General features: G+C 53.2%; 8 protein-coding genes across 8 annotated transcripts; 4 read left to right on the forward strand and 4 right to left on the reverse strand.

Moving 5' to 3' along the window:
* Window positions 1-874: 874 nt before the first annotated feature.
* Window positions 875-4,795, reverse strand: BO86DRAFT_406083 (NAD(P)-binding protein). The gene is made up of 6 exons (XM_025674145.1): window positions 4,221-4,795; window positions 3,163-4,143; window positions 2,324-2,441; window positions 1,884-2,074; window positions 1,638-1,789; window positions 875-1,446 (listed from the first exon to the last, which is right to left on the reverse strand). The coding sequence occupies exons 1-6, from the start codon at window positions 4,710-4,712 to the stop codon at window positions 1,014-1,016; spliced, it is 2,367 nt and encodes a 788-aa protein (XP_025533110.1). The 5' UTR covers window positions 4,713-4,795; the 3' UTR covers window positions 875-1,013.
* Window positions 4,796-6,162: 1,367 nt separating this feature from the next.
* BO86DRAFT_80576 (hemolysin III family protein) lies at window positions 6,163-7,560 on the reverse strand. Its single transcript, XM_025677701.1, has one exon. It carries the CDS (start codon window positions 7,288-7,290, stop codon window positions 6,331-6,333), a length of 960 nt encoding a protein of 319 aa, XP_025533111.1. The 5' UTR covers window positions 7,291-7,560; the 3' UTR covers window positions 6,163-6,330.
* A 109-nt stretch (window positions 7,561-7,669) lies between these two features.
* On the forward strand, window positions 7,670-9,092 carry BO86DRAFT_329161 (uncharacterized protein). The gene is made up of 2 exons (XM_025668666.1): window positions 7,670-7,813; window positions 7,866-9,092. Exons 1-2 carry the CDS (start codon window positions 7,710-7,712, stop codon window positions 8,716-8,718), a joined length of 957 nt encoding a protein of 318 aa, XP_025533112.1. The 5' UTR covers window positions 7,670-7,709; the 3' UTR covers window positions 8,719-9,092.
* BO86DRAFT_301520 (uncharacterized protein) lies at window positions 8,898-10,301 on the reverse strand (the record flags this gene model as incomplete). Its single annotated transcript, XM_025667496.1, has 3 exons — window positions 8,898-9,092; window positions 9,151-10,192; window positions 10,246-10,301. The coding sequence occupies 3 exons, from the start codon at window positions 10,299-10,301 to the stop codon at window positions 8,898-8,900; spliced, it is 1,293 nt and encodes a 430-aa protein (XP_025533113.1).
* Window positions 10,302-10,734: 433 nt separating this feature from the next.
* BO86DRAFT_385205 (Tvp18 family protein) lies at window positions 10,735-12,095 on the forward strand. The gene is made up of 5 exons (XM_025671054.1): window positions 10,735-10,857; window positions 10,926-10,941; window positions 11,207-11,302; window positions 11,357-11,702; window positions 11,759-12,095. The coding sequence occupies exons 1-4, from the start codon at window positions 10,821-10,823 to the stop codon at window positions 11,655-11,657; spliced, it is 450 nt and encodes a 149-aa protein (XP_025533114.1). The 5' UTR covers window positions 10,735-10,820; the 3' UTR covers window positions 11,658-11,702; window positions 11,759-12,095.
* A 4,075-nt stretch (window positions 12,096-16,170) lies between these two features.
* On the forward strand, window positions 16,171-19,155 carry BO86DRAFT_395000 (uncharacterized protein; the record flags this gene model as incomplete). Its single annotated transcript, XM_025673269.1, has 2 exons — window positions 16,171-17,119; window positions 17,174-19,155. 2 exons carry the CDS (start codon window positions 16,171-16,173, stop codon window positions 19,153-19,155), a joined length of 2,931 nt encoding a protein of 976 aa, XP_025533115.1.
* A 1,474-nt stretch (window positions 19,156-20,629) lies between these two features.
* On the reverse strand, window positions 20,630-21,667 carry BO86DRAFT_301488 (transcription factor SUA7; the record flags this gene model as incomplete). Its single annotated transcript, XM_025667492.1, has 1 exon — window positions 20,630-21,667. The coding sequence occupies one exon, from the start codon at window positions 21,665-21,667 to the stop codon at window positions 20,630-20,632; it is 1,038 nt and encodes a 345-aa protein (XP_025533116.1).
* Window positions 21,668-22,626: 959 nt separating this feature from the next.
* On the forward strand, window positions 22,627-23,572 carry BO86DRAFT_385209 (ATP synthase subunit H). The gene is made up of 3 exons (XM_025671055.1): window positions 22,627-22,736; window positions 22,810-22,888; window positions 23,021-23,572. The coding sequence occupies exons 1-3, from the start codon at window positions 22,713-22,715 to the stop codon at window positions 23,281-23,283; spliced, it is 366 nt and encodes a 121-aa protein (XP_025533117.1). The 5' UTR covers window positions 22,627-22,712; the 3' UTR covers window positions 23,284-23,572.
* The last annotated feature ends 3,699 nt before the right edge of the window (window positions 23,573-27,271 follow it).

The raw sequence follows: 27,271 nt of genomic DNA on the forward strand, positions 1-27,271 counted from the left end.
GCACTTTACGCAGGTCACGATTAACGGCATTTGATATCCGTCTCTACTGGGTCACTGTTCGACTGTATTTTTCCACAGGACATCCAGGAGATTTTTCCGACACTACATTCTTTGGACATACGCCTCCTTCCGGATTGGATTTATTATACCCTATTTGTTTGGCATAAATTGCCTTTTAGTTGTCAGCTACAGCCTTGGTCTTGGGGAGCGGTGGCCGTGGATTGTTTTAATAATGGTTACACTTGGGTGGAATTTTGCTCGGGTTGACTCGGGTATACACTTGTTGGCGTTGAATTGGGCGATGGCATTGAAAGAAAAGAAAATACCCCGGATTTGTTGGAGTTGCCTTTTGATTTATACATAATTACATAGTCTGAGTTGATTCGACTTGGCAGTTTGTTTTTCCACTACTTGGCAACTACTTGGCCTTACACTTGACAACGTTATGATGGATATACTTCTACTTGTACTTTTACTTGGTCCTGTTGCAACTGTTGAGTTAGGTAGATGCTGGCTTGTGTTACTGCTGAGGTCATCGTGATGTTAGGCAACTGCGACTTGTTGTTGCCTATGTGTACAGTACATTAGAGTATTGAATGCGACTTCTGAATCGCACTACATTCAGCATGTTTCATAGGTAGCTCCCTAGGAAGTCTGCTTCAGCGTAAGTATACTGGGCAGAATATGGCCAAACTCCGTAGCGCTCCTTTCTACATCTTAGTAGACAAAGCTCTTACCCTGTTGTTATCGGTTATTACTCTTATTCACTAATGTACTAGAGACAGACTGCACTCGCTTGCCACTCCACCATGCATGTACTATATGTACAGTACAGTACTGTACCATAGCATCTACCAGTATAGACAGACCCCATCCCACACATTCCTCCCACTATCTACAGATACAGATACAGATACAGTACAGGCCCCCCCCCTCTCCCCTCCAATACCACCCAGATCACCCAAACCACCCAAACCACCCAAACCACCAAAAGATCAAAGCTCGGAGAAAATCTACATATTCCGCCCCCCCGTCACCCGGATCGTCTCCCCGGTCACATACGCAAACAACGGACTCGCCACCGCCAACACCACCCGCGCCGCCTCCTCCGCGCTCGCCGGCCGGCCCAGGGGGATGTCGGGATACTGTCCGCCGGGCCCTTTCCCGTTGCCGTCCCCGTGGCCATTCCCATCCTCCTTCCCTTCTTCATCCGAAGCACCGCCCCGACGCGCCGCCAACTGCGCCCCCGGGATCCCCAGCGCCACCCGCTCCCCGGCCGCCGTGACCATCACCGCCCCGTCCTCCTTGGGCGCCGTCAGGCGCGTGCGCACGTGCCCGAACGCCACCGTGTTGGCGCGCACCCCGAACCCCGGCCCCCATTCTTTGGCGATCGTTTTGGTGAGGCCCGTGATGGCGGCTTTGGCGGTGCTGTAGTTTGCTTGGCCTCTATTTCTTCTTGTTAGGATTCAGTTTGAGTTGGTTTGGTTTGGCTTGGGGTGGGGTGGGCTTAGGGGGTTCGGGGATTGGGGATTGGGGATTGGGGATTGGGGGTGAAGGGATAGGGTTGCGTAGGGTAGGCTGGGCGTTGCTTTGCTTTGCTTTCACGGGGAGAAAGGAGGGAGGGAGGGAAGACTCACGCGTTCCCGTGCACCCCACTCGTCGAACTGATATTCACAATACACCGGGCGTCGCCGTCTTTGACTCGAAAGAACGGGGCGGCGGCGCGCACGAGCTGGAAGGGCGCGGTCGCGTGGATTGCAAGCATGGTGGTGAATTGGTGGGTTGTCATCTGCCTTCTTATTAGTCTTCCTCATGGGAAAAAGTGTGTGTGTGGGGTTGGGCTTGAGGGTAAAGCTGGTCAGGATCGGGCGGGGCTGGGCAACCTTATGAATCACCCCATCCCACGTAAACCCCGCGTTATTGACGAGGATGTGGATCTTGCCGTTCCCAAACGCGGCCGTCTGCTGGATCAGAGTCGTGAGGTAGGTTTCGTCGGTGAGGTCGCCGGGGATGGCGAGGGCGGTGTTGGCGCCGTGCTGGGTGTTGAGGGCGAGGGCGAGGGCGTGGGATTTTTCTGTCTTCGAGTTAGAAATCTTTTCTTTCTGGGGGTTCTGGGTGTGAGGTTGATATTGCTTCGGGGTGGATAGGATAGGATAGGATAGGATAGGATAGGATAGGCAGGGCTTGCAAGCCTAATGGTCAAGGTAGGGGGCTAGGTAGATAGGTACAGTACACTCTATCGCCGGCCAGATGGAGTAGAGGTAGTAGGGTAACCCCCATCTCCGGCCAAGGAGAGGGAGGGCAAAGCAGCAAGCAAACTCACCCCCATCCACATCCGCAATGACCACGCGCGCCCCCTCCCTCGCGAACAGCCGCGCGGTCTCGGCGCCGATGCCCTGCGCGGCGCCCGTGATGAGCGCGGTCTGGTGGGCCAGGAGGCCCTGGGGGTAGGTGAGCTGGGTGGTGAGCTGGGTGAGGCGGTTCATTTTCTTTTTGGTGGGGAGATGGTGATGTTGAATGGTGTTATTTAGATAGGAGGTAGAGTATATGTGTGGAGTGTGGTGATGCGGTTATGCGGGGAATGGGCTGGGCCGAGGCTTCGGTCTATACCTCCTCCCATACCCACTACCCACTACCCGAGAACCGGTCTTTCGGATATAGCTTGCGATGCGGATAATGAGAACTTGACGTTGGGGTTGGCATTGAATTGACATTGAATTGACATTGAATTGACATTCACATGACATCGACACAAAACGTGGTGAGCACTTCTTACGCCTACAACTACCACATCGACCGACTAGACAGACATAAACTCGGACAGAAAGTGACCTGGCCTGAAAGTTCATCAGGGTCACACATTGCTTACGTTGTTACAATCCCAGGTAGTATTCCTCCCTCCACCCCCCTCGTGTTGACTTGTAGCACTCTTCTCATATCCCTGAGTCCGTTCGTCGTTCGTCGCTCGTCGCTCGTGTTGAATTTTCACCACGAAAACAATTGGATTAACCCCCCCCAAAAAACCACTTGCAATTGTACTACACCACACCACACCACACCACACTCACCACAACGCGACCAAGGATGGGTATCACTAACTAACTGTCCTCGAAACTACGCCCGATGCTGCCTCTCACAGCACCCAGACCCACACCCACACACACAGCCCTCGCCCGCCAGCGCCAGCAGAAACGCCTCCACCGTCGCATCGTGTCCCGCCAGGATCTGCAGGATCAAATCCCCGTTCTCGAACGCCGCCGTCAGATCCGCCGCCCCGGCCCCTGCGCCAGGACTGCTGCTGCTGCGGACGAACAGCTCCTGCCGACTCACCTCCGTCGTCTCCTGCAGCAGGCCCACCACCGCCCGGCACTGCAGCAGTCGGCCGCGCAGCAGATACCGCCGGATGCGGCGCGTCTCGTCCACCGCGATCTCGTACTCGCCGTAGCCCACGAGCACCCCGGGGTCGTTGGTCGGTGACGTGGACGTGGTGGTTGACGCTGGGGTCGGTACTGCTGCTGCTGCTGCGGTGGTGGTTGCCGTCAGGGACAGCTCGTAGGGAATGGCAAAGTCGAACAGCTGCACGGTAAAGTCCACGATCGAGGCGGCGTACAGCAAATGCGTGCCGTCCTTGGGACACCCGGGGCACTGCAGGAAGAGGCGGCACGTCGCCAGCGCGGTCGCGATGGCCTGCAAAAGCAAGTCCAGCCGCGGGGGGTGCAGATGCACCATCGTCGTCACGGACCGCAGGCGGTTCATGTGGAATACCAGCGCGTCGCCGCAGTCGCACGTCGGTTGCATGTGCACCGCCAGCGGACAGCTGGTGATCCCCTTGGTGATGAACTCCTTCTGCAGGAAGGTTGGCGACATGGACGATGTCGCGGTAGTGGTGGTGGTGGTGGTCGTCGTCGTCGGTTGGTCGAAGATGGACAGCGGCGGCGGCGGCAGCGGAGGAGGCGGTGGTGGTGGCACGTACCCACCCGACGGCGGACCACCCATGCAAGACGGATGAGGAGGACGAGGATACCCGAGATGCTGCGCTGCAGCAGCGCACGACTCGTCCAGTAGCGAGGAGACGTCGGTCATGCTGACTCCCTGGCTATCGGGGCTGTTGGAATGGCTGGGCTGGCTGGTATCCTCGGGACTCTTTGCGTAGCAATCGAAAAAACCTCATTAGCTTTCACTCCCAAAAGTACATCCCTAGTAAACAAGCAAAGACTCACCGGCTCTTCCAAGATCCCATCAACCACCGAAGGCGGCTGACTCGATACAAACGGCTCAATATAATTCCACCCGCCATGGAGATTCCCGCCCCCGCCTCCTCGTGAAATCATCGGCTTCCGTTGCTCCGCATGCTGATGCTGATTCTGTTGCTGCTGCTGCTGCTGCTGGAGCTGCAACTGCCCTAATTTCCGTAACGTAGCCCGATTCTTACTCCCCTTGGGTTTCCCAGACCGATTGGCGACGCGATACCGACAGGTCAACCCATGCCGCAGACACCGGATGCACGCCGACGAGGACGAGGACGACGCCGAGGAAGCCTCCTTGCCCCCCGACACGGATAGGTTGCATTTCACCTTGGACTGGCGGCAGTTCTCGCACGCAGCCCGGAGTTTCGGGGTGTTGTCGAGAAGGTTGGTGGTGGTGGCGCCGGGGCCGGGGGTGCGAGGGACGTGATGGTCGGTCTTGATAACCGAGTGTGTTTCGGCCAACATCTATCCTTTTAATTGTTCCCCCCGTTGATTAGGGAGAGGGGCACTTGTCTGGGGTGAACTTGTTTGTTTTTGGGGGGGGGGGGTGCGAGCGCGCGTGTAGCTGTGGATTTGTGTGACCTCCCTTCTTCGATAATTGTGAAAGGGGGGTGGAAGTGGTGGTGGTGTGGTGTGGTGTCGAGTACTTCCGGGTTAGGGTTATTGTTGTTGTTTGTTGGTTGTTGGTTTCAATCACGAGTCCTAGAAATAAAAGGAACACAATGATAATAAGAAACCATGTACAACAAACATACATATACACACAATACACGCAGGGCACACGTTTGCCGGAGTCGATAAGGGGAAGCCTGCAACCTCTCAAACCGACAGTTGTAGAAACGAGATCGGGGAGAGATCACCTTTTTATATATACTTCAGATGCGTTTCCGAGCCACGAAAAGTATAATATGAGCTTGAATCCCATCAGCAGCAGCGCGCGCGCAATCTTATTTATATCAACCACCCACAGTGCTAGTCTTCATCCACCCTTTCCCCGAATGCTGGGCTCTCCGTTGCTTGGTTTGCTGGTTGCTGGCTGCTGGCGGCTGCTGGGCTGGGGCTGACGGACTGACTGAGTGACTGACTGACGGACTGACGGACTGACGGACTGACTGAACTAAATCGAATCGAACTGACTGGTTGGGTGCGGGCTGGGCCAAACCTGCAAGACTTGACCTTCGTATCGCGAAATCCCTAAATGAACGGTAAGCGCAGATGAAGTCAGCCGTCGTGACACCTTAAATCATTCCATCTGATCCACCTCGCATGGGGGGGTGAAAGGGAAAGAAGAAGAGCCGGGGGCCCTCGCGAATCTGAGCGTCGTCGTGGTTTTTTGGACATGTGTGTGTCCAACTGACCTGCCCGTGGATTAATTTTTGCTTCGACATTCTTTATCATCTTACTTGTCGGAAAAGAAAATACACAGTCCAAAAAGAAAAAAAAATAATCAATCTGCCAGATTCGATTTCGGCCATCGTTGCTTGGCTACCAGAACGGCCCAACCATCACCCTCGTCTATTTTCTAACGTAAGAGGTCCAACAAGATAATAAGCTCAAGTGCAACATTGCCTTTCGTTTGTTCGGCAGGCCCAGTCAGTGGGAGGGAGTGTCCCACTCCTCCCCCCCAACTTTAACGCAAATTCTGCTTGAATCCAGATATCCAAGCTGTAAGGCGAAAAAAGGCTATTGTCTCTGACGTAGCATCCAATAGCACTGGAAAAGAAAATTCGGTATGCAAGCCAGCGCATACCATGTGAGCTGTAAAACTGATGGCGGGATTCGTCTGCCCGGTTTGAAATGTCGCAGGGCAAGCGGTGAACATCTGAATATGAATGGAAACCCTTAAGAATTCAACAGTTATAGAATGTTGCAATGGTCAGCAAAACAATGTGGAAATTGAATTGTTAGACAAAATGTCTCGTGTCCCGTGTTTTGACGTCAGCGTCTATTTCTCAGCTCATCTTTGCGATTAATGTAAGAGAAAACAAAAAAAAAATAGGTCCAGTATGGCTAGATTTCCGAAGATGGTGACCAGCGAAAGACCCCTTGTGCGATCCTCGATCCCCTTGCCGGCGAATCACCGTCAGCTCCACGCACAGTGGGCGGCGAACCCGCTGTGTCTGTAATCAAACGCCTTCAGCAACCCGGTCAGATGAGCAATTGCGGCGCAGACCACCAGCACGTGAAAAATCTGATGGGAGCTTCCCCACAGATCGAATTGGCCGGGTCGCAAGCGTTCGGGGACCCGAGCCGCATAGATCGCTGCCCCCAGAATGTACAGGAGACCCTGGAGCACCAGCCAGCCGAGTCCGATCTGGTGTGTCATCTGCTCCAGCCCGTACAGGCTTAATCCGTGGATCACGGGAAACACCGCTGACAGGCCCATGCCGACAAACATCGCCGCCCGGAACGGTCGCCAGCCTGGCGTCCGGAATTGGGGGAAGATCGAGACGACGACGCAGCCAAGGCCAATCGTGCAGATCATACTCCAGTAGAGCCGTTGCAGCGCGGGCTGACAGTAGAAGCCAAAGTACACGCTGGGGATGAAACTGCCCACCGTCAGCCCGACAATGCCCGCGTAGTCGAACGCGTTCCCAATGCGCGCCACCACGGGTGAGTGGTTCGAGATCGTGTGGTAGGTGGCAGACATGCCCAGGCAAAAGGCCGCCCCGGCGAAGAAGCAGCCGAAGACGATCACGTCCGCCTGCGTCGCCGTCTCATACCGGGGGGCTAGTGCCCGATACAGTGCGAAGGCCGCCGGCACGACCAGCAACGACGGTAGCAAGTGCGTGTAGATGTTGACCGTTTCGTTGTGAAGATAGGTCAGGGACTGGAAGGAACCAAGGAAGGAAGCCGAGGCCGGCCGATACCCGCTATGGATGTGCTGGTTGTCGCGCTGCCAATGGGGGAGCTCATCCCAGTGAAGCAGCTTCTTGAGGACTTTGGGAGGCTGTTCCAGCACAGCAGCTGCCACAGCAGCAGGCTGACTCGTGCCCGGGACCTTCGCTTGGCCGTGAGTGGAGTGACGCTGGCGAGTGGCCATCTTCTTCACATGCAGCCTGCGGATACTGTATGTAGGTATGTATGTACAATGACAGATCGATTCCAGGATTGTTTCAATTCTGTCGACGAGGTCGGCGAGGGAAGAAGGGGACCGGTGACCCTGAACTGGATACCCAAAGTGGCACGCTTTCAAGACCAGATAGCCCAGGAGTGACCGGAACCCCCGCTAAAATCACCGCGACCCAAAAAAGAGGTTGATGAGGACAAGAAAGTCGGTTGGGACTCAGCGGAAACTCGCCGCTTCCTCGGGCATTGTTGGGGGCAAAGGACACAGAAACAAACAGCGCAAACCCTGCAAACACGACCGATAGCATACAGTAGCTTCATCCCCATTCCGTCTCCCTCTTCCCTCGAGATGTCAATCTAACCAGCTCTACACATCTCGTCGCTCCTTTGAATATGACTAGTCGAGCGCCCCCGATGCGCAAAACTTCCGGGAGTCGTCTGAAGCCCGTGGCAGATTCCCTGGAGATGGTGGGCTTCGTATCGAAAGGAGACCGGAAGTACGCCTGCGCGCCTTCCAACCCCCACCTCCGGCCGGGCTGACATGCGCAGATTGCTAGACCACAAAGCTCAAAAGGAATATTATAAAAGTATTGTTGAAAGATATATGGAGTTCTGCGCCCTCCATGCGAAGGATATGGACGCTGCCTGGACATCCCTCCCCAGGAGCGCCTCGGATGACGCAACCAAGAACCCGCCTGCTTCCTTGCCCACGAAACCAACAGGAACATCCACTCCTTCGGCAGCATCAGAATTATCTACTATCCTTCTCTCCCTCAGAAAGCTCCGGGAGGCCGTCCTGGCCACTGCATCCACAATCCCTATCATCTTCTCCCAACAGGTCCACCTCTTCTCCGTCAAGATCGCCATCCGAGCCCAACATCCTCCATCGTATACTCCCTCCCTCCGATACCTCATGGAAAAGCTCCACACTCCGTCGCATCCACTTCCAGACTCCGATTTGAAGGAGGTTATCACGTACCAAATCCTTGACTCTGCTTGCCGGCAACAGGACTTGGGTGCCGCTTATGAGCTGCGTGCACGGGCGCGCAGGAAACATGCATTCAATTCGTCCGTGGTCGATGAAGTTCTGCACGCGCTGGCACATGATGACTGGGTTATATTTTGGCGGATTCGTAGGGGAGTAGATTCCAACCTCCGCGCCGTCCTCAACTGGGCTGAGGAACGGGTCCGAAGGCACGCGCTCAAAGCTGTGGGTAAAGCTTATCTCAGTGCCGATAGCAAGTGGATCACAGAAGGTTGTACCGGAGAGAAGGGGTTGACGTGGGAGAGGCTGGTGGAAATGGAGAAGCTCGGATGGGAGAAAGAAGGCGATAAGATTATCATTAGGAGGCCCAAGCAGAAACCCCCGGTCAATCTGACCCCCATCAAGGAGGCTCTGTGATGGTGAATGGCCGAAAATATCATCATATCATTACATCATGGCTTGGCGAATTATGAATCGAGGTTATGGCGTCTGGCTTAGGGTAAGATGTTTGATTTCGTTTGGCCAAAGCACATGGACAAGGAGGGTTGGGCTGGAATGGTTCTTCAATACTGTGCGGCCTTTGTCATTGATTGACATCAGATCTTGAAATCTGCACTTGGCCGGTCCAAGTTCAGGACTCCCGTCACTGGTTGTTTGGCTACAATCTCGACAAGATCTGTTTTGAGCTTCCCAGCCTTCTCAGAGCACAGCTCGTAGAGAGTCGATAAGTTGTACACGAGGCTCGGGAATGAATGCTCTTTTTGTATCAAGGATTCGAAAATTTCACGAGCCTAGAGCCATAGTCAGAATTGTTGCTAATCCATCAATATCGCGCACTATGGAGCTTACCTCATTCAGTCGACCAGTGTACAACAAGCAGACTGCTAGGTTCTGCTGGATAATGGCTTCGTCGGGTCTCTGGCGCTCGCGCTCCAGAAGACTGCGCCATTCGTCGGCTGCCGTGCCATATTGGCCCTCAGCCATACTGAAGAGGGCGTTGAAGAAGCCCTGATCATTTTCACTGCCCTCGCTGCATAATAGCCTGGCACTGTCGAGATCGCCGGTCAACACCAACAGGAGCGCCTTCCTTGCGTTGCGGGTTTCATTGTCTACGCCTGACATGCGCAAACTGTAGAGTGCCTGCTTGGCCGCATTGAGGTCCCCCATCTCGATCAGTGCATTGACGTTCCGGATCCCCAAGTCCGCGAGTCGTTCCCTCCAGAGTTGCCGCTCCGCCGGATCAAGATCTGCCCGCAAGATCTCCCTTCTTGCCTCCAGGCCAATCTCATAAAGACCGCCAATGCCTCTTCGAGAGTCGCCGAACCCTATACTTTGAAGTCGCACAGCTAAAGCCCTCAGAGGCCATGGCACAATATGGCGAGGGTAGCTCGGACCCTTGTCGGATTTATCAGGCAATGGCTCCACGTAGTAGAAAGCAGAGGTCAAGTCTTCGAGGGCTTTAGACTCCTGTGCGGCAATGATGCTGTTCCCGGAAAGCTGTAGGCATGCTAACCGGGTGTAGAACAAAGCAAAGATGCGTTTGATGTCTGTGGGTTTGATCAGAGAAGACCCCAATATTGTTCCACTGAGATGAGCTGCCAGCAAGAAATGACCCGCCGCTAGGAGTTTCTCCAGTTTTTGAAGAGTTGACGATAATGACTCGGTGGAGGCTGGAACGATGAATTCGGAGCGCAATGCATGTGGGATGTCCAGCTGTGACAGGGAGTGATAGATCTCATAGCGAAGAAGGAAGGAAAGGTCTTTCTCCACAGTAGGTGGCAGATCATCAGGAGCAAGTGGATCCAGATTCTCGAAGGAAACACCAAAGACCTCGGTTTGAGCTGCTGGGTTGGATTGCCTTGATGTGTTCACCGTCTCGGTGCCGAGTGGACTGGCTTCATCAGCGTTTTCCTTGACATTGACAGAGTACATCGGTCTGCTTACTCGTCTATCTGGTCCAGTGGACCCTTCGTCGTGCTACGAGGTCGGGAAGCTATCATACATTAGCGGGAGACGACCACTACTTCATCGGAGACTCCTTACATCTAGAAGCATTGCGGCTATGCCTGGAAACAGCTTCCATGTCTAGGGTCAAATGTGGGGGATGCAGAGGCTGAGGAGTATGTACAACAGAGCATATACCGTACCGAGGACCAGGCAGCAAGCTATGGCGCAATCCAATGAAAAGACTCGCGGTGTAGAGGTCGATGCAAGCAATAATTGCAGAGGATGTTAATGTTGTCTGAAAGGCGGAGCGTCGACCATGGGTGGCAGTAATGCGGGAGCCTCGATTCTGCCCCGGTTCTGCCTTGGCGGTGAGGAGGTCGGTCGGATAGACAAACTGGCCCCATCATCAACTGTCAATCGCGCTACAATCTACTCCGTACCCCAACCTAGGATACTGCAGATCAGCATAAAAGAAATCTATCTGATATCGCACAACCGGTCACACCTACTTTCATACGTCCCCGTTACCACACAAAGCCTTTTCCGATCCAAAAATTCCCTGAGCCGCCGCCATGACTCTCGCCGAGGAGTTCCGCACTAGAAACTTCAGTATGGACCTGCATTGTTTACACTTCGACTGATTCGAAGACAGGAAGAGCTAACACACTATCGCTTAGGTATTTACGGTCAATGGTATGTCGCGTTTCTTTTTATTCAGTGACTTCTGTACAGTTCAACCGACTGGGAGCTTCGCAACTACAATGCAAGCAAAAGAATAACTGCTGCCTGGCCCCCAGCATGGACGCTTGGCGCCTCCGTGATGGGAGCTCATTCAATACCCGCCTGCCAAAGCGAAGAGCGCACGCAATACCTGAAGAGCCTTACGAAGCACTATACACGAGGGAGAGTTGGGAGACGTTGAATCGCAGGCCACAAGCGCTAACTTGATCTAAATTAGGACGGGTGTTGTGTGCATCATCCTATGCCTGGCGCTCGGTATCGCCAACATCTTCAGTTTCAATGCGGTGATCATCATCTTCAGCGTCCTGTGTCTGTGAGTGGCTTGGTATCCCGCAACTGGAAGCTGGAGCTCACATATGTTGTACAGTATCTCCGCCTTCATTCTCATCTTCACCGAAGTGCCTTTCCTGCTCCGAATCTGCCCGACCTCGCCGAAGTTCGATGAATTCATCCGCAAGTTCACAACCAACTGGATGCGTGCTGGCATGTACGCCGTTATGAGTGTGGTGCAGTTTCTCAGTCTACTCAAGGATGCCACCAGCTTGATTGCTGCGGCTGTTGTTCTCCTGATTGCGGCCATTTTCTACGCGCTCGCGGCCGTGAAGAGTCAAGAGTTTGTCAGCAGTAAGACACTGGGTGGCCAAGGACTTGCGCAGATGATTGTGTAGAGGCCGTAGGCTTTTGCGCCAAAGGGAGAAACCAACTTATACAATGTGAGCATTCTCCCGGGGTCAATGACAAGCTGATTCTAACGAGCGACTTCATTCAGTCAGAAAGTCTAAAATGGAATGCAAGGCTTCTTGGGCTGGAGTTGAGTGTGATGCGATGATGAGCCGATATCGCATTCTTGCTGCGACGGAGGGGCTATGCACTCCTTTGCTTCGCTTTGCTCTGCTTTGCTTTTCGTGAAACCTTATTCAGCCTCGCTGGAGTCTAGGTTGCTGCTGATGCTTTGCTTGAGCCATTCCTATTACCTTGCCTTGTATCGGTCTGCTTTATTTTTGGCATCGGTTACCTCGTTGAGGTCTTTCGCGATGAGTTTAGATGAATCCTGTAACAACTAGTAGTTCACCGCAGCGAATACCCTACCTACCAGCATCCTGGCGATGAATATGAAATTTGCTATTTCCAAGGCCAATAGCATGTGCTCCGGGAAATCTGTCACCCAGGAGAAGTGGACTAAGCTCGGGCTACCTTCTCTCGAACCGCAGCCCTGGCCCTGAACAGTGCCTGCCCGGCTGTTTGCATTCCCCCTTGACCACCCGGACGGCATCATGCATGGCATGAATATAACCACGGGCATGCGATAGCCGGACTTCAGCCACTCAATCAGCTTGGTTCCTGCACCATCTCCAGCCTTAAACTTCTATCGCGTTCGAGCAATGCCCCTCCGGGTAGCTTTGTTCGTCGTGCACAACTACTTCAATCATCACATTACAGCCGCGCACATATTACCATACTAGTGCAAACAACAACCCCAAGTTTCTTCCAGTTTTCAACAATGGATATGCCTAAGGGACAACTTGGAAGAGCACTAGTGCATCCTCAGGGGCAAGTTCGATACGTCATACCTCTCCCTCTTTCCCCTCGTTTACCCCTCCGTTCTCCTCATCGAGTTAAGAGAAGAGGAGGTCTTCCAATTTTACCCCGCGCTTCCGGCGGCGGCGCGGTTGGCGTCTGTGCTGACCCTATACATGCATGCACGGAGTGAACAAGTTGGAATGATCAGATCACGTTCAATGGGGGTTTTCTAGGCAGCGTGTCTCTCTCTCTCTCTCACCTCTCCGCGCCGTATGAATTTCGAGTGGGGAAACTTGCGCAAGACTCTCCTTGACAGTACTAGCTTCGTTGTCCAGCTAGGCAACTACAGTACTACAGTACTACAGTACAGTAACCAACCCTATCGATAGATATACTGGGACAGCCCCCCTATCATGTGTTGTCCGTAGCTTCGACATAAAGAACGCAGGAATCACGCTGATTGGGCCCTGGGAATGGGGACCTTCGAGTCATCATCTGGAGCTGAGGTCTTCGCTGGTAGGGCCGCGGGGGCCGGATTGTCTGTTTGTGTGGATGCAGTGCCTAGAAACTAGACATTCTGCCTCGTGGCCTTTTTTCCTTGCATAGGGGATACTTGGCGCTGATAGCTGCGTATCGGAATGCTCGGGAGCTTAAGAAGGGGGAAGAGGCGTGATATTATGTATGTAGTTCACTGTGCTGTACTGTACAAAGCGGAGAGTCGAGGTCGGATCTGGTGATATGTTGATATTGGTTGTTGGAGTAGGCATCTAGGCGCATTCTTGGAGGATGGGGTTCAGCTATTGTCTGTTCTGAATTGACTTCGATGGATGTAACAGGTTGTATAATAGTTCACAGGGCTACTGTATGCTGACGTTTGTTTCTGGAGAATACTATGTGCCACCTGAATCCGTATTGATTCTAGAATGATCACTGCCTATCTATCATCGTATTAATTCGATAAGAATCTAGATACTCGTCGCTGCGGCCAAGTAGTATTAGTTGGAGCCAGTCAGTACAAATGGCGCAGCGTTTGTTTATCAGAACCAAAAAGCCGCCTATCGCTAACGCCCAGGATGATACCCCGTGGACGATAAGCCAAACGGCGGCGATGGGCTTCATGATGCAATCATGATGTGGAGCCGGTTGAGTCCAGGCTGTTCACCGCCTCGGGGCTGGTGGGGCCCTGGTTGAGGGGGGGTTAACGGAGGTTGTGGCCAGTCACATCCAAGTCGATACAATCACCTTGGATGCAATACGAAGTACGGAGTACTGTACAGTTTTTACTCTGTAATTCCAGTAGTTCCTCATTGTGTCTCGGCGTGGTCATGACACTTGAAGTGATTTATCGGAAAAATCAATGTCTGCTGGCAATATAGGGGCCCAAGCCTCTGCAACTGACTGACTGATTGAAGATGATATGCATATTTCCTGTTCACCATGAGGGATATTCTGCATCTTCTTTCCTCCCTTACTCGCCCAGCACATCAGCTGTGCGACATCCGACAAACCCTCAAAACGGCGATCAGGCCCATGTGCAGCCAGCCTGCACCGCCACATGAGGGGTCACTTACTAGGTCCTTGTAGATGTGGCATTTGCGCCAGAAAAAAGGGGTGCAAGCTCTTGCTTAATACAGAGTACTCCGTACTTGGGGAGCTGAAGCCGAATCGTCCTTATCAAGTAGCAGCTATGCTACGACCACGGATACCAAACACGCTTTCGAATTCCAGTGTAGTCAAAATTGAACTCAAGGTACCTGGCAGCCGGGGCTGCTGTCGCATGAAAATCAATTAGTAGATAAGTTACCACCACCACCAGCGTGGCGCTTGTGGCTCATAGCTCATCTGGACCATGGTCTGGCCCGGCCGCAGTTTTGTCTCTGGCTGCAATTTGTCGCTCCTTTTCAGTATGGGGTAAGGTGTGATGCAGAGAGGGATTTTCAGCTCTCACGCCAGTCAGTCCTCTCCACTGTCACACGAAATAGGGCGAGGGATTTTTTTTCCCTTCATATTTCGTGACGGACGGAATGGGCCAAAATAGTTCGACGGCGGATCATCAGGTTGATACCAAGTTTCGACAGGTGGGAGGGGGAGGGGCCGCAAGGCCCTGCTGGCCAGTATGAGCTATTATTGAGCTCTCGTGGATGCCACCGGCGCAGGACCAAAGAATACTAGATGCGCATTGTTGGGGAATACTAAGGTGCCTAAATTTATAGGTAGCCGAATCTTCTCCTGCGATTTTCTGTCCCGCGCATGAGGAGTAGACAAGAGTGGACAATGCAGGCGGAAGGGACTGGGGAAATCCTCGAGATATGCGATGCCAACGATTGTAGATCTGTTTGAGGATCCTCTGGCTGATGTTTTTGCTGTTAATATCTGGCCGGGCCATTGGCTTGATCCAATGACCTACAGTATCGATACACTGGAGCTTCTAATCAGTCTCACGATGGTGGAACGGGGCAGGTATCTCAAAGAAAGATTCGAAGGGACACGAAGATCGAGCACCAATGACGAAGGGTAGAAATGGATCGAGAGGAAAATGGTAAACCTAAAAAATGGACCTGGTCCTGGCAATTCAAGGTTCAAGGTTCAAAGTGTTGAATTGAACTTCTCAGTGTACAGTACTCCGTACTGTACTCGAGTACGGGCGTAATTGCAACCAACCAAGGGGTCGTTGGCTCACAGCCTGCGCCGTCAGAGAACGTCACGCGACGGGGCGGTGGGCCGTGGCAGGAAAGAATGCGGTTAGTCTGTCTTTACGGCCACTTTGCGGGAGTAACGAGTAACTTACCTAGTAAGTTACCTTACCTTACAGTAGTTAATCTAGTCTAGTCTCACCCAAGTCATACATCATATCTTCGTCCCATCTTTCCTCCCCCTCGGCTTCTTGCTGAACTCCCTCCTCCCTGAATTCTCATCCCACTCTCCCACAACTTTCCCCTCGTCTATACTCTATCAATCTACTACTACTTACTTACTTCCTTGTTCCTACTCTGATTCCTAAGTATCTTCCCTACTACTATAATTGCTCGACTCCGCATTCCCCCTACTGCCCATCCAATTGACGCCATCTGGTCTCCGTCTACTTGGGCCAATACTCCCTCCAAAGCTCGCCCGCATAAGCATAGCACCTCGCATACTTCTTTTACCACCCTCAAACCTTACCGGTAAGCGAATCACTTCTACTGCTCTTATCAGAGTCCCCAAAAGTCGACTGTTCCCCCTCCAATTTCCAAATCTTTCATGTCTTTGTCAAGGCGATGGCGGGGAATGTCAACGGTGAAAGAAGGTGATCGGCCACGCATCGCGTCTACCTTATCTACTCACTTGGAGAACATGTACATTCCTTGCCCTAGATTGCTCCCCACTCACATCTCAATATCCTTTTCATGAATTTCGATCTTGTCTCCAAAGTCCGTCAAACAATAGACTACGTACTGTCTTCCCCCCTTTCCATGGCGAACCGAGCGCATATACAGTGACCGATGCAAAGCTGCCCTGTGCTAGCGTCTTCACCCGCCCAACCATTGACACGCACCCTCGCTAGGATTCATGTGACTGGGGATCTCTATCCCCCATAGATCCGTAATCAACTGACTTGACTGCCAGAGTTGACCTTCGAGCTCAGATTCAATCTGTCATTTGCCTTACTAGCAACCCGCCATGACTACACAAGCAGCCCCCGCCATTCCCCCGCGGCCGTCGAGGTCTCCACAGCAGAATCTTGCGCCCGCCTCAGCAGAAGGCCCCAAGATCCCTCCTCGTCCATCCAATCGTGCCGAGCGCTCCGTATCTCCTTTTCCTGATAGCTACGCCCCGTCTCCTCTGAACGATTTGCCCAACGGATGGGGCCTGAAACGAACTACCTCGAATGACCTACCCCAGAGACCCCCTAGTGTCACGATACCTTCGCTTGGTCAAGAGGGCATTGAATACCAGGACCTGGATGTGGCCAATGTGTCCGAGGCCCAGCAGGCTACACCGCCAGAGACCCGGAACGTGGGAAGCGATTTAAAGCTTCATGCGCCAAGACCGTCATTACCCACTTCCAGCGCCAAGGCAAGGGTGCAGGCTGTGACACGTACAGACTCCCGTCAGGCTGCAGCAGCAGGCCTGGGGCGTGCTCCATCTCCTTCAAATGACGATCATCCTGAGCGGCCCACCCGCTCACTGCACTCGCGAGCCAGCGGCTCACGTGGTGACTCCTCAACCATGTCCGCGGATCGTCGACAGTCGTTCCACGGAGAGGAGCATGGCATTCCGGAGATCGGACAGAGAGTCCCGATGTACCCTAATGCCGGCGATGTGCAAGCTCCATCCCCGAGCCCTTACCTGGAACCCCAGGAGAAACGCTCTGGACGCAACCATCACCGCACTCGCAGTGGCCGCGAGGCATCTCTGCCTCCTGGCAGCTATGGTCTGCACGGTCATGGTGTTCCTTCAAACGACAAGTTCGAGAAGGCCTGGTATGAGAAGCACCCGGAAGAGTTCGTTCGAGAGGAGCAAGGCCAATATGGCCCAGGTGTTGGTACACCACGGCCCGACTGGGCCTTGAGCAGCGACGATCTGAACAAGATTGTCCGTGGCTCTGCAGTGAATGGTTCTGGGCTTGGTAAGCTTTCGCAGGTCTTTTATTAATGTCAGTTTCTAATTGTGTGACGCACAGGTACATCCCCTGCCCTGGCGGGAACTCCCGATGAGGAGGTCGGCTACATTGCCTCCGACGAGTACACACATCAGCTAGCGTCACCGGGACTCGACTCGCGTCGTAATTCTCGACTCGCTGTTGAGTCACCTCTACGCAACTCGAGTTTTCCGGCTACCGATGCACAAGCTCAGCCTGAGACTGCTGTAGAGCAGGAAACTGACGACAAATCGACTCACTCCCGGGTGATTCATGTCGACGAGCCATATCACCACTTGCATCATCCGGATGGTTTCGCTCAGACTCCCGGCCCCGAGGAGCTCACTCACAATCTGGATCTCGAGGAAGAAAAGGTGGAATCTATCCTGGCAGCTGACGAAGTACGCCCGGAGTCTGCCTTCCAGCACCCGGCTGTCTCGCCAACTTTTGGCCGCAATGGCAGTGTAGACTACGAAGGAAGAAGCCGCACTCCAAGCGTGACCCACAGTCGTTCGAACAGCAGGACGGCTAGCATTCACAGCGGTATGCCAGCTCTGGCGAGATACAACTCGCGTGACGAGCACGAAGGCACGCATACGCCGCTTGAGGATGTCGAGGAATACGAACCTCTTTTCCCCGAGGACGAGTCTAAGGACCAGAAGCCCATCACTCCAGCAGAGCGCTTCAAGCAGCGTCCGGACCAATTGAAGCACCGCTTTCCTAGCCAAGATATCTGGGAGGACTCGCCTAACAGCTTGCAATTGTCTGCCACTGTATCTACGCCGGACATCCCCAAGGAGGAGGCTTTCGAAACACCCGAGCAGGAGTCGAATCGCAAGAGCCAGGCGCCTCAGATTGACGCTCACAAAGTCGCTTCACACATCTTGGGAACGGACGATCGGGAAGGCAGGCCTTCACGCCCGGAGATCTCTAAGCAGCGATTTCCGAGTCGAGATATCTGGGAAGATGCACCTGAAAGTCATACGCTAGTGACGACAGTCCAACCGGCAGAAGAAGAGGTCAAGAGCCCAGAGGTTCCCTCAAAGCCCAGCATTCCCCTCCGCCCACTGAAACGCCCGGGACAGGCCCCTCCGGTGGATGCTTCCTCGAAGCCGGTCACTTCCCCTACAGATAAGCGACAACCTCCTTCGATTCCCGACAGACCGAAGCCGCAAATTCCGGCCCGGCCCTCCAAAGCTTTTTCGCGCGCCAGCCCTGAAGAGGCCAAGGATATTGCCGCTAAGCCCAAGCCAGCCATTCCCGCACGGCCTGGTGGAAGTAAGATTGCCGCTCTGAAGGCCGGGTTCCTGTCCGACTTGAACTCGCGGCTCCAGCTCGGCCCGCAAGCGCCCCCTAAGCCACAGGAGAAGAAGGAAGAGGAGGCGCCAGCCGAGAAAGTACCGCTCAGTGATGCCCGGAAAGGCCGTGCCCGTGGTCCCGCCAGGCGAAAGCCAGCTGTCGAAAAGACGCCCGCAAGGCTACCGACCATTCCCGAGGTCAAGATCACGGAGACCTGGAACGTGTGGCAAATGGGTGAGGACGGAACCCTGACCGTCGGTGACGAAAAGCCGACCACAGCCCCGTCGCCTTCTGAGACAACCGCCCCGGAACCCATGGCACCTCCCATCGCTAAGAACCTTGCCGGTGAATCAGCCGAGCCCCAAGCTCCAGCCACCGCTCTCGAGAAAGAGGAAGCCCGGGACGAGCCAGTATCGCCCGGCGCCGTCGCTCCAGCTGCAGCCCCAGCGGACGTCAGCCCGACGCAAGAAACCCTGCCCGAGCCCGTACCGGAACCAACGTTCACCGAAGCGAAGCACTCCATCCCGCTGGCCGACGACAACAGCACGGCCGTGCCGGCCCCTGCCGTCGATCCTGTCACCACAGACGATCTATACGCCGGGAAACCCACCATCGTGTCCCCGCCTGACGGATCGCCCATCGACGATATCGCAGCACGACTATCAGCTTCTGCTGACGGCAAGAGGCCGTCGGAGGGTGACATTGGCGAGACCATCGACAACTGAGACGTTGTATGGAGAGAGGAGGAATGAGCGACAGTGAAGCATCAGACAATCGCATGCAGTGTTCTTGCCCCAGTATCTTAATCATCTCTTTTTTTGTTCTGTGTGCTAGTGTGTCTGTCTGTCTGTCTTATGAACCCAATACGAGTTGATAGGACCCGTGTATAAAACAAACAGCAGGAGCAAGAAAACAAAACTGCACCGTTGTTGCGTACAAGGAAGGCCGTAGCCAGTCAGTCTGCACTACTGAATCGCTGCATGTAGATCAATACGTATACACAACAATAGATGAAGTATCCATAAACTGCTGCCATCCTAAGTAAGACCAGCATCTATCCTTCTCACTCAACAACCTCCAGCTTGCAATTTGCTGCTCGTACTGTACACACCCCCAAACATCCACATCCATATCCCCTACCATCGCCCATTTGCCCTCATGAGTAGAAGAGTTGAGTGTACATGCACGTACAGTCACAGTCCCGCCCCTCGTCCACTCCCAAAGCCACCGATGAAAGTGACGTGCCAGCGAACTTATGTATCTCAAGCCCTAACGCCTCCAGCTCAGCTCAGCTCAGCTCAGCTCAGCTCAGCTCAGCTCCTCCCGTCCCCTTCAAGGTCCCCAACTCGGCATTCTACCCTTAGACGCGTAGACAACGAACGGCATATTCACATCCGGGATCAATACCTACAGTCGGTCCCTACGTACATACGTACTAACTTGACAGATCAACAGTAAGAAGAATCCACCGATACCCAGGAGATAGGTAGGTAGGTAGGGTAGGTAGGGAGGTCCGTGTCTCCATAAATCGGCGGGAGTCTGCTTGTATTTCTCACACCTAACGTGGATGACATTTATCTAGTTTTAGTTATCCATATCTGACTGACTGACGACTAACGACGAACTGACCGGGCAAACAACGCACAGAAAAGAGATGAGAAGGCATGATCTAACTAACTATAGGACGGACTGTCCCGGGGGGGGGGGAGTAAAGCAGACAGACACAAAGGAACTTGCATAGGCCGCGGCATCACTCGCAGCACCTCAAGAGGCAACTCGAACGTAAAAAAGAGAAAAGAGACAGACACACAAACTGTCGCGGAAATACTGTTTCATTGTGCTATTCATAGCGGCAAAAGCATATATAACTCGATTCTTTGCTAATGGAGGATCTGGAGGAAGGATTAGAAAGGTAGAGAGTGAGATTGAGGGAAAAAAAGTACGGAGAGTAATGATTCTTTGAAAATGAAGGGTATCTTTAATTTGAGATTTTTTTTGGTCTGTTTTTTTTTGTTTTGTTTTTGGTCTTGAGGCGCACCAGTGGTTAAAGGCTGAAACTAGATATACGGGGATTTCGGGGAAGGAGGATTGTGGGACGCTAAAGGTGGGAAAGATCAGAGCAATCTTGAAGGCAGAACGCGGCCGCCCGGGGGTTCCTTACGCTTTTGCTTCAGTTAGGAAGGGAGGGAGGATATGAATCTAGCTAGCGGGCAGGTTCTTCAGGTCACCCTTGCCTTCTTTGATCCACTCGGGGTCGATCAAGCGCTCACGCTCGGCGTAAAGCTGCTTATATGCGCCACGAATGGTGCCATCGCTGACGTGCGCCACCTGGGAGATCTCCTTGGCGGACTTGCCGTGGCCCATCAGGTACGAAGCCATGTAGATGCACGCGGCCACGATGGACAGCGGAGAGCGGCCGGCCAGATCACCCATGGTGGTGACGCGATCGGAGAGAGCAGAGGAGACGCTGGTAACTTGGAAGGGAAGATCGAGAAGGTTGCAGAAACGGTTGCAAAGATCGCTGGGCTTGGTGGAGGTGGTCGCGGTGTAGGTGTCGTTGGGATCTGGGACACCACCGCTCGAAACCACGGCGTTGATCCGCTCGAGGTTTTGAGCCGTGAAAAACTTCTCCAAAGCCTTGTAGATGCGTCCAATCTCCTTGCGCGTGACCTTCGTGACAGCGAAAATTTCGGTAAACGTACGGGGCACCTTGCATTGACGGCAGGCAATGAAGATACAACCGGCGATGATCACGTCTTGCGATTTGCCCTTGAAAGCCTTGGCGTCATCGACAATTTTGAACAGATACTTGGCGGTGTCTGCAACGTTTTTCTGGATGTTGAAACCGTCGCAGAGCGCGCCGATTTCCTTGTACGCGGCCAGGAGGGCCTTGTTGGCCTTTTCACTCGACTGCTTGTTCTGAGCGCGGTAGAGGTCGCGCACTCGACCCGAGCCACCGCTGGCAATCTGAGTTTCCAACTGGTCACCGTTGAGCAGCGGGTTCGTTGCGTCTCCGACACGAGATGGATCATCGTTGTTCTGGTCATCGTTCGAGAAGGTACGCCATTCGGAATGCATGTCGATTTCTCGATCAGCAAGCACCAGCCCGCAGGATCCACAAACGGTTTCGTGAGAGCCGGGGAACTCGAGGTTCGGGGGCACCTCTTTGCACTCAGGGCAGATGATGTGGGCGGAAAGATTCTTCTTCCATTGCGGCTCAGCTTTCGGGGTGGCCATTTTCTCTGTTCGTATCGTGTTCTCTGCGATGGGTCGTGGGGTTGGCGCCGGCTTGACTTTCGCGGAACTCTTGCGCACACACAAACGAATGTAAAGCGGCGAGAACAGTGTGGCGACTGTTCTTCGTCAACAGAGGATTCAAACCCTCTCCAGCAACAACGCAAACGGAGCAGCGGCGCGGATCGTGAGGTCTCGCGAGCAAGTCACGTCTCTGCGTCTCACTGGCTTTCGTTCTCATGTTAGCCTGCTGCAAACCCTTTCCAAGCAAGATGAAGATGACTCCCAGCAGAAGGAGGATATGAGGACTAGACATGGGCTTGGACGATGAGCAGGCAAGGCCACTACCAGACCAGCTGCCACCGACACCTTGCCTACACCTCAGAAATGGGATCAGATTCCATGGTGAACTGATGCATCTTTACCTTTCAGAACAGGTAAAGGACTCTTCGTCCTGCGAACAGTTCCCCAACTCAAGATAACACGTTCCCAGGGGAGGTGCCGTCACTAATCAATCTCCGTCACTCGAGGGTCTTCGCACGCCTTGAGGCCAAGCTTGTCCGACCGCGATGAACCAGTCAAGGTCTCCGTGAACGATTACGCTCTCACGGAAAAATGGGCCGCAGAACCTGACAGGTAGCAGCTGCACGTTAAGATCGGCGAGACCAGAAACGAGCAGAGCAACGTAGACGTGTCGGATTCTCAGACAAGAGAGGCCGGATAGGTGGTGGAAATAGACCTGTCCAAGAGGAGGGGAAAGGAGGAGGAGGGAGTTGGGAGGTTGAGGGACAAAGAACGAAAAGGACGAGAGTGAAGTGAGAGGAGAATCAGGTAAGCAAGCGGAGGATTGCAGGCAGAAAGCACCTGACCTGAAAGACAGTTGAGCCGCAGCCGCAGCTGACTCAGCCCGCCAAGCCGAAGCCTCCCGAACAAACGTCGAACTCTCAACATCGGCTTTCAATCACGGACGACAGCAATTGCTCTCCTCGCAGAAACCCACCCACCTCGAGTTTCCCCTCGTCTATCTTCCCCCCTCTCCGCCGCGATGATGTCCCAGTCTCTCAGAGCTTCCGTGAGTTCACCGCAATATTCCCTCCGTGGCTGGTGGTATAGTCCTCCTCCGTGTGACTGACCCTTTCTGGTAGCGCTCTCTCTTCACCCGCGTCTCTCGGCAACAGGTTTCGGTTGCCCGCCGCACTTTCCTGACCTCCGCTATCCGTCAGGGTAGGTGATCCATCTCCTTGTTCTGCCGCCGTTGTCGATTCTTGGGAACCGGTCGTGGAGTCGCATTGATCTCGCGATGTTCGGCCCGACGTGCTCCCCACCGATGCAAGTCTAACGTTCTCTCTTTCGCAGCCGACCCTGTTCAGGACCTCTACCTCCGTGAACTCCGCGCCTACAAGCCCACCCCCGTCAAGGCCGGCGATGCCGATGCTCACGTCCTGAAGTTCTCCCCCCCTGCCGCTCCCCAGTCCCCCGAGGAGGCCAACCTTGCCAGTGAGCTGAAGTCCTACGAGAGCCAGGAGGTCGAGGTTGAGGGTCAGGCCGCCGCTGGCGAGGCTGCCCCCGCTGAGGAGAGCTGGTTCGAGGAGGAGGAGGAGACTCCCGCTGCCCACTAGGTTGCTTGTCTCGACGGCAAGATAGAAGGATATCTCGGGGCTAATGGGCAAACGTGATGAGACGGATGTGATGGGCCGTCTCCCGGTTGTTGTGCCTCCGAAGGTCACTTTGTAAATTAAAACCTATTTGGAGCATATGAAGTTCTTTCTCTTTCTTTGAATTTGAATTGGTATGTGCAGTCATGGGATTGGAGTTGTACTGTACTAGGTCGAGACTGCGTGTCGTGTAGTGGGAGGGTATCTATCATGTTATACCAGCCCCGTTAGCCTCAAGCCAGCCACTGGGCATTTACCCCAGAGCAGGCTAGGCAACAGATTTTGGCGAGCCTAAGGCCACTGCATTGGAGATGTGGCGGTAGGGCGGAATTGATCGATCCAATCCGATTGATAAGTAGAGTCGTACTCCGTACCATGTAAAACCAGGTAACTAACTACTGGAATACTTGAGACCAGAGAGCACACGTCCCCCATTGTTCCCCGCCCGACAAACCTGATACGAACTGGTCGGGATAAGAATGGCCGGCTGCACTGATGACCCCATAGTGCGACGTGTGCAAAGGGCCAAACACAGCTGGAGCCAGCCAGCCAGCCCGCCCATTCAGCCCATCCAGAAGGGCACATGGGCGCCGGACACCAACTACCTGAACTACCGGAATACGTACCTCGCTTAGGGTTCGCAAGGGATGCACATCCCCCTACCTTACAGCGTACATTTGGGCTTGAGTCAAGGGCAGCAGCAGATCAATAACGTGTTTTCCTCCGTCTGCATCGGACGAATCCAAATCAGAAATGCATCACGCAATCGAAATTCATCATCAGCCACGAAAAAATAAGGATGAGAAGCATTGCAGACGAGATCTGTCGAATTGGACTGGACGCAGGGGGTGGGTGTGGGAGGCAGTGGCCGTTCTTGTTCTTCATCGGGTGCCGGACGAGATATGACAGCTCCAGCACGACTCTCAGACCGCTCTCCCAGCTGTGTTTCTTAGCTTCGGTTACAGATCATCCAGTCTGGGTTTTTTTCTTCTTTGTCGAAAGTTTACTTTGATAAACACTTCTTTTTTTTGACGCCAAAAAAAAAAAAAAAAACCTAACTCTTCGTCGGAAGGGCTTGACTTCCCCGTGCGCAGGAGAAACACCAAGCTATGGTGCCATAGTTCTTTCCGTTCAGCCAATGCACAGTCGATATGTTGACAACATCTCATCATGAGGGTTATCAAGGTTTAAATAGATCTAGTGGCATACCTACCGAACATACACAGCCTGCAGAGTCGATCCCCTTAGTCGGCATATAGACACGAACCTGAACCGGGAGAGATATCCCATTCGGCCGGTAGGTGGCTACAGCTATAGGGTGGCTGGAGTGCTGCAAAACTGCTGCTGACTTTTTTTTGCAGCCAGCTATTCCACTCATCCATGAAGTAGCTCACTACTTCTGTAACTGTCACACATTTCACTTGCATTCGATCCCACCGCCTGACGTTGACCGAAGACAATCCTGGAATGCAGACGGTGGTCTCCCGGTGGACCGATTATGGCTGTGCGACATTCTTCGGGGATAAACCAAATTGCGCAGGCAGGAATCCGCCACTGTTTCAATGATAATCAAGGATAACGATTAGATTAGAAGCACCTGAGTCAGGATATCCGTCCCCTCTTTCGACATTGCTGAGGACTCAGGAGAGACGATGAGTAGAATGAGAGAGACGATCCAGATAGAATGGTCTCATCTCCATTGGGGACCAACACGATGGGGTCGGTAAGTTTTATGGGGCCCGGATGGGGCAAAGCAAAGCCGGCTTAGTAGAGTAGCCAAGTCGACAGGGAAACAAACAAGAGTCGTCCTCGTAGGTACGGTAGGTACTCCATACCGCCGTAGGAGAGGAGACATTATTTATAGGAGAAATTGCATCATGACAGGAGTCAAGGTACAGTCACCGTACTCATACGAGGACATACACCAAGATCCTCTTCCTCTTTCTTTTTTTGGCCGACTTTTTGGACGGGAAATTTGGCAGTGCCAAGTTTTTCTACGCGCGATCCATTACTCATAGTTGGTTTCACACCGGATGTCCGCGCCCCCCTTCCCCTTCTCTTCTTCCCTGTCCCTGTCCTCTTACCCCCCCCCCCCCCCCATTTCCCATATAGGGTTGAATCCGTTTTTGTCCTGCCTAGCTCCAGGGTCCTTGATCCTTTTCGTTGTCACCATACCGGAAGTATAGAGTATCCAGTATAGTAGGAGTACTCTGTAACTGTACAGAGTAGAGATAACTATGTATAATCTGGTTGGTAGGCGACTACAGTAGGAGGAAAAGGGAACCGTCAGCAGTCTCTCACCTACACCACCAACCACTTAACTCAGATAGTAAGTTAGTTATATCTGACTATCTCTGGACACCTCTTCTCTGTCGGTTGGACGTGCATGCAGTTGCAGTAGCAGCAGCATCCACTTTCCACTGAGTAGTGATGGGGACAGAAATGCTGCTGTATGGTATTGTCTCGTCTGTACGTACAGTACATACAGTCTGTACAGTACAGGCCCTATCGACCGATCTCCGGCATGTATAGTCCTTCTCTGTCCTCACCAGAACGCAAAAGACTAAGCATTGGTCCCTTGAGGTCGAACCTACTGATAGCTAGTGTAGTTATTCATAGCAAGTACTGTACCAACCGAGTCAATCCCCTTCTGTAGGGTGATTCATCATGACAACGATTATTGAAAGATTCCGTTCCCCCAGAATGCAAGGCTGGAGGGGGGAGGGTCAAGTCGCCGTCCAGGGAGTCCAGGTATTTATAGGTATTGAGACTGGGCTTCCCACAAGGGTGTGATTTCATGAGTAATCACCATCATCATGATGTTGAGTATTACACAATCAAGAGGAGGGAGGATGCGGGGGCTATAGTAAAGAAGAGAAGAGTCAAAGACTCGATTCCTAGAACCCAGGGTTGGAAGTGGTCTGGGGTGGGGAGACAAGGTGGGTTTGTAGGGGTACACTACGTAGTTGCAAGTTACAATACCTTGTTGTTGTCAATCGATTCGAAGTACTCAATCATGCGTTGTGGACATTCATGTCAATTCGGTTCATCTCAATTCATCATCACTCAAAACTACCATCAGATGCAGCTAGGAAATGGGGAGAAAAATAATCAATATAAATAAAAATAATAAAATCGTCGTCCTTCCTCCCATATTGAACCACAAACCACAAACCACAAACCTAATTCAGGAACAGACGGCTCCGACAGCCACAGGCTGGAACCTCTCTCTCTCCCTTTGGATCCTTAAACGTGGAGGAAGTCCCATCTTCAATCGAGTCGGTCCTTTCTTCGCCCTCGACTTGGTCTGCTTTTGTTGTTGCGGTCACTATTGCTGTTGCTGTTGCTGCTGCTGCTGCTATTCTCGGGCCCGAAATAAAGAAAGCTGAACGGGACGCTTCACTTTGAATTTTCTTTGCCTCTCCCCTCGTTGTGCCCTTTTTGCGCCCAATCGATGGGAATTATAGGCGAAGAGACGAAGAAAGAGATTAGAAATCGAGAAAGACAAACAACTCAATCTCACGGTGGAGGGGGATTGTTGGCGTGTTGTAAGAGACCCGTATTTCTGCCTTCAGCCCGCCTGTTGCGCTGCGCTGCCCGGATTTCCCTTATCCTTCTTACTCTTACTTACTCTTCTGTCTCCTGTCTGTCCGTCCCTCCCCTTCGCTCTCTGGCTGCTCTCACTCTCCCTCCCTCTCCCTCTCCCTCTCCCTCTCCCGCTCCCTCTCTCTTGCTTAAAACTTCTCCTGCTCCACCACCATACTTTTTCAACATTGTCTTCGTTTCCTCGTTATACCTCCATTCGCTTTCGCACTCCCATAGCCCTGTCGTTTCCAAGACAAATTTGTTGTTCCCCCTCGTTACCACGGCGTCCAACCCTGCCCCTCGCTCAATCCACTTCTCCGCTATACTCCAGCGTCCGGCAATACAACAACAGCGCGCGCAGCTCTCT

This window comes from Aspergillus japonicus, assembly GCF_003184785.1.
Source record: "Aspergillus japonicus CBS 114.51 unplaced genomic scaffold BO86scaffold_2, whole genome shotgun sequence".
Taxonomy (NCBI): domain Eukaryota; kingdom Fungi; phylum Ascomycota; class Eurotiomycetes; order Eurotiales; family Aspergillaceae; genus Aspergillus; species Aspergillus japonicus.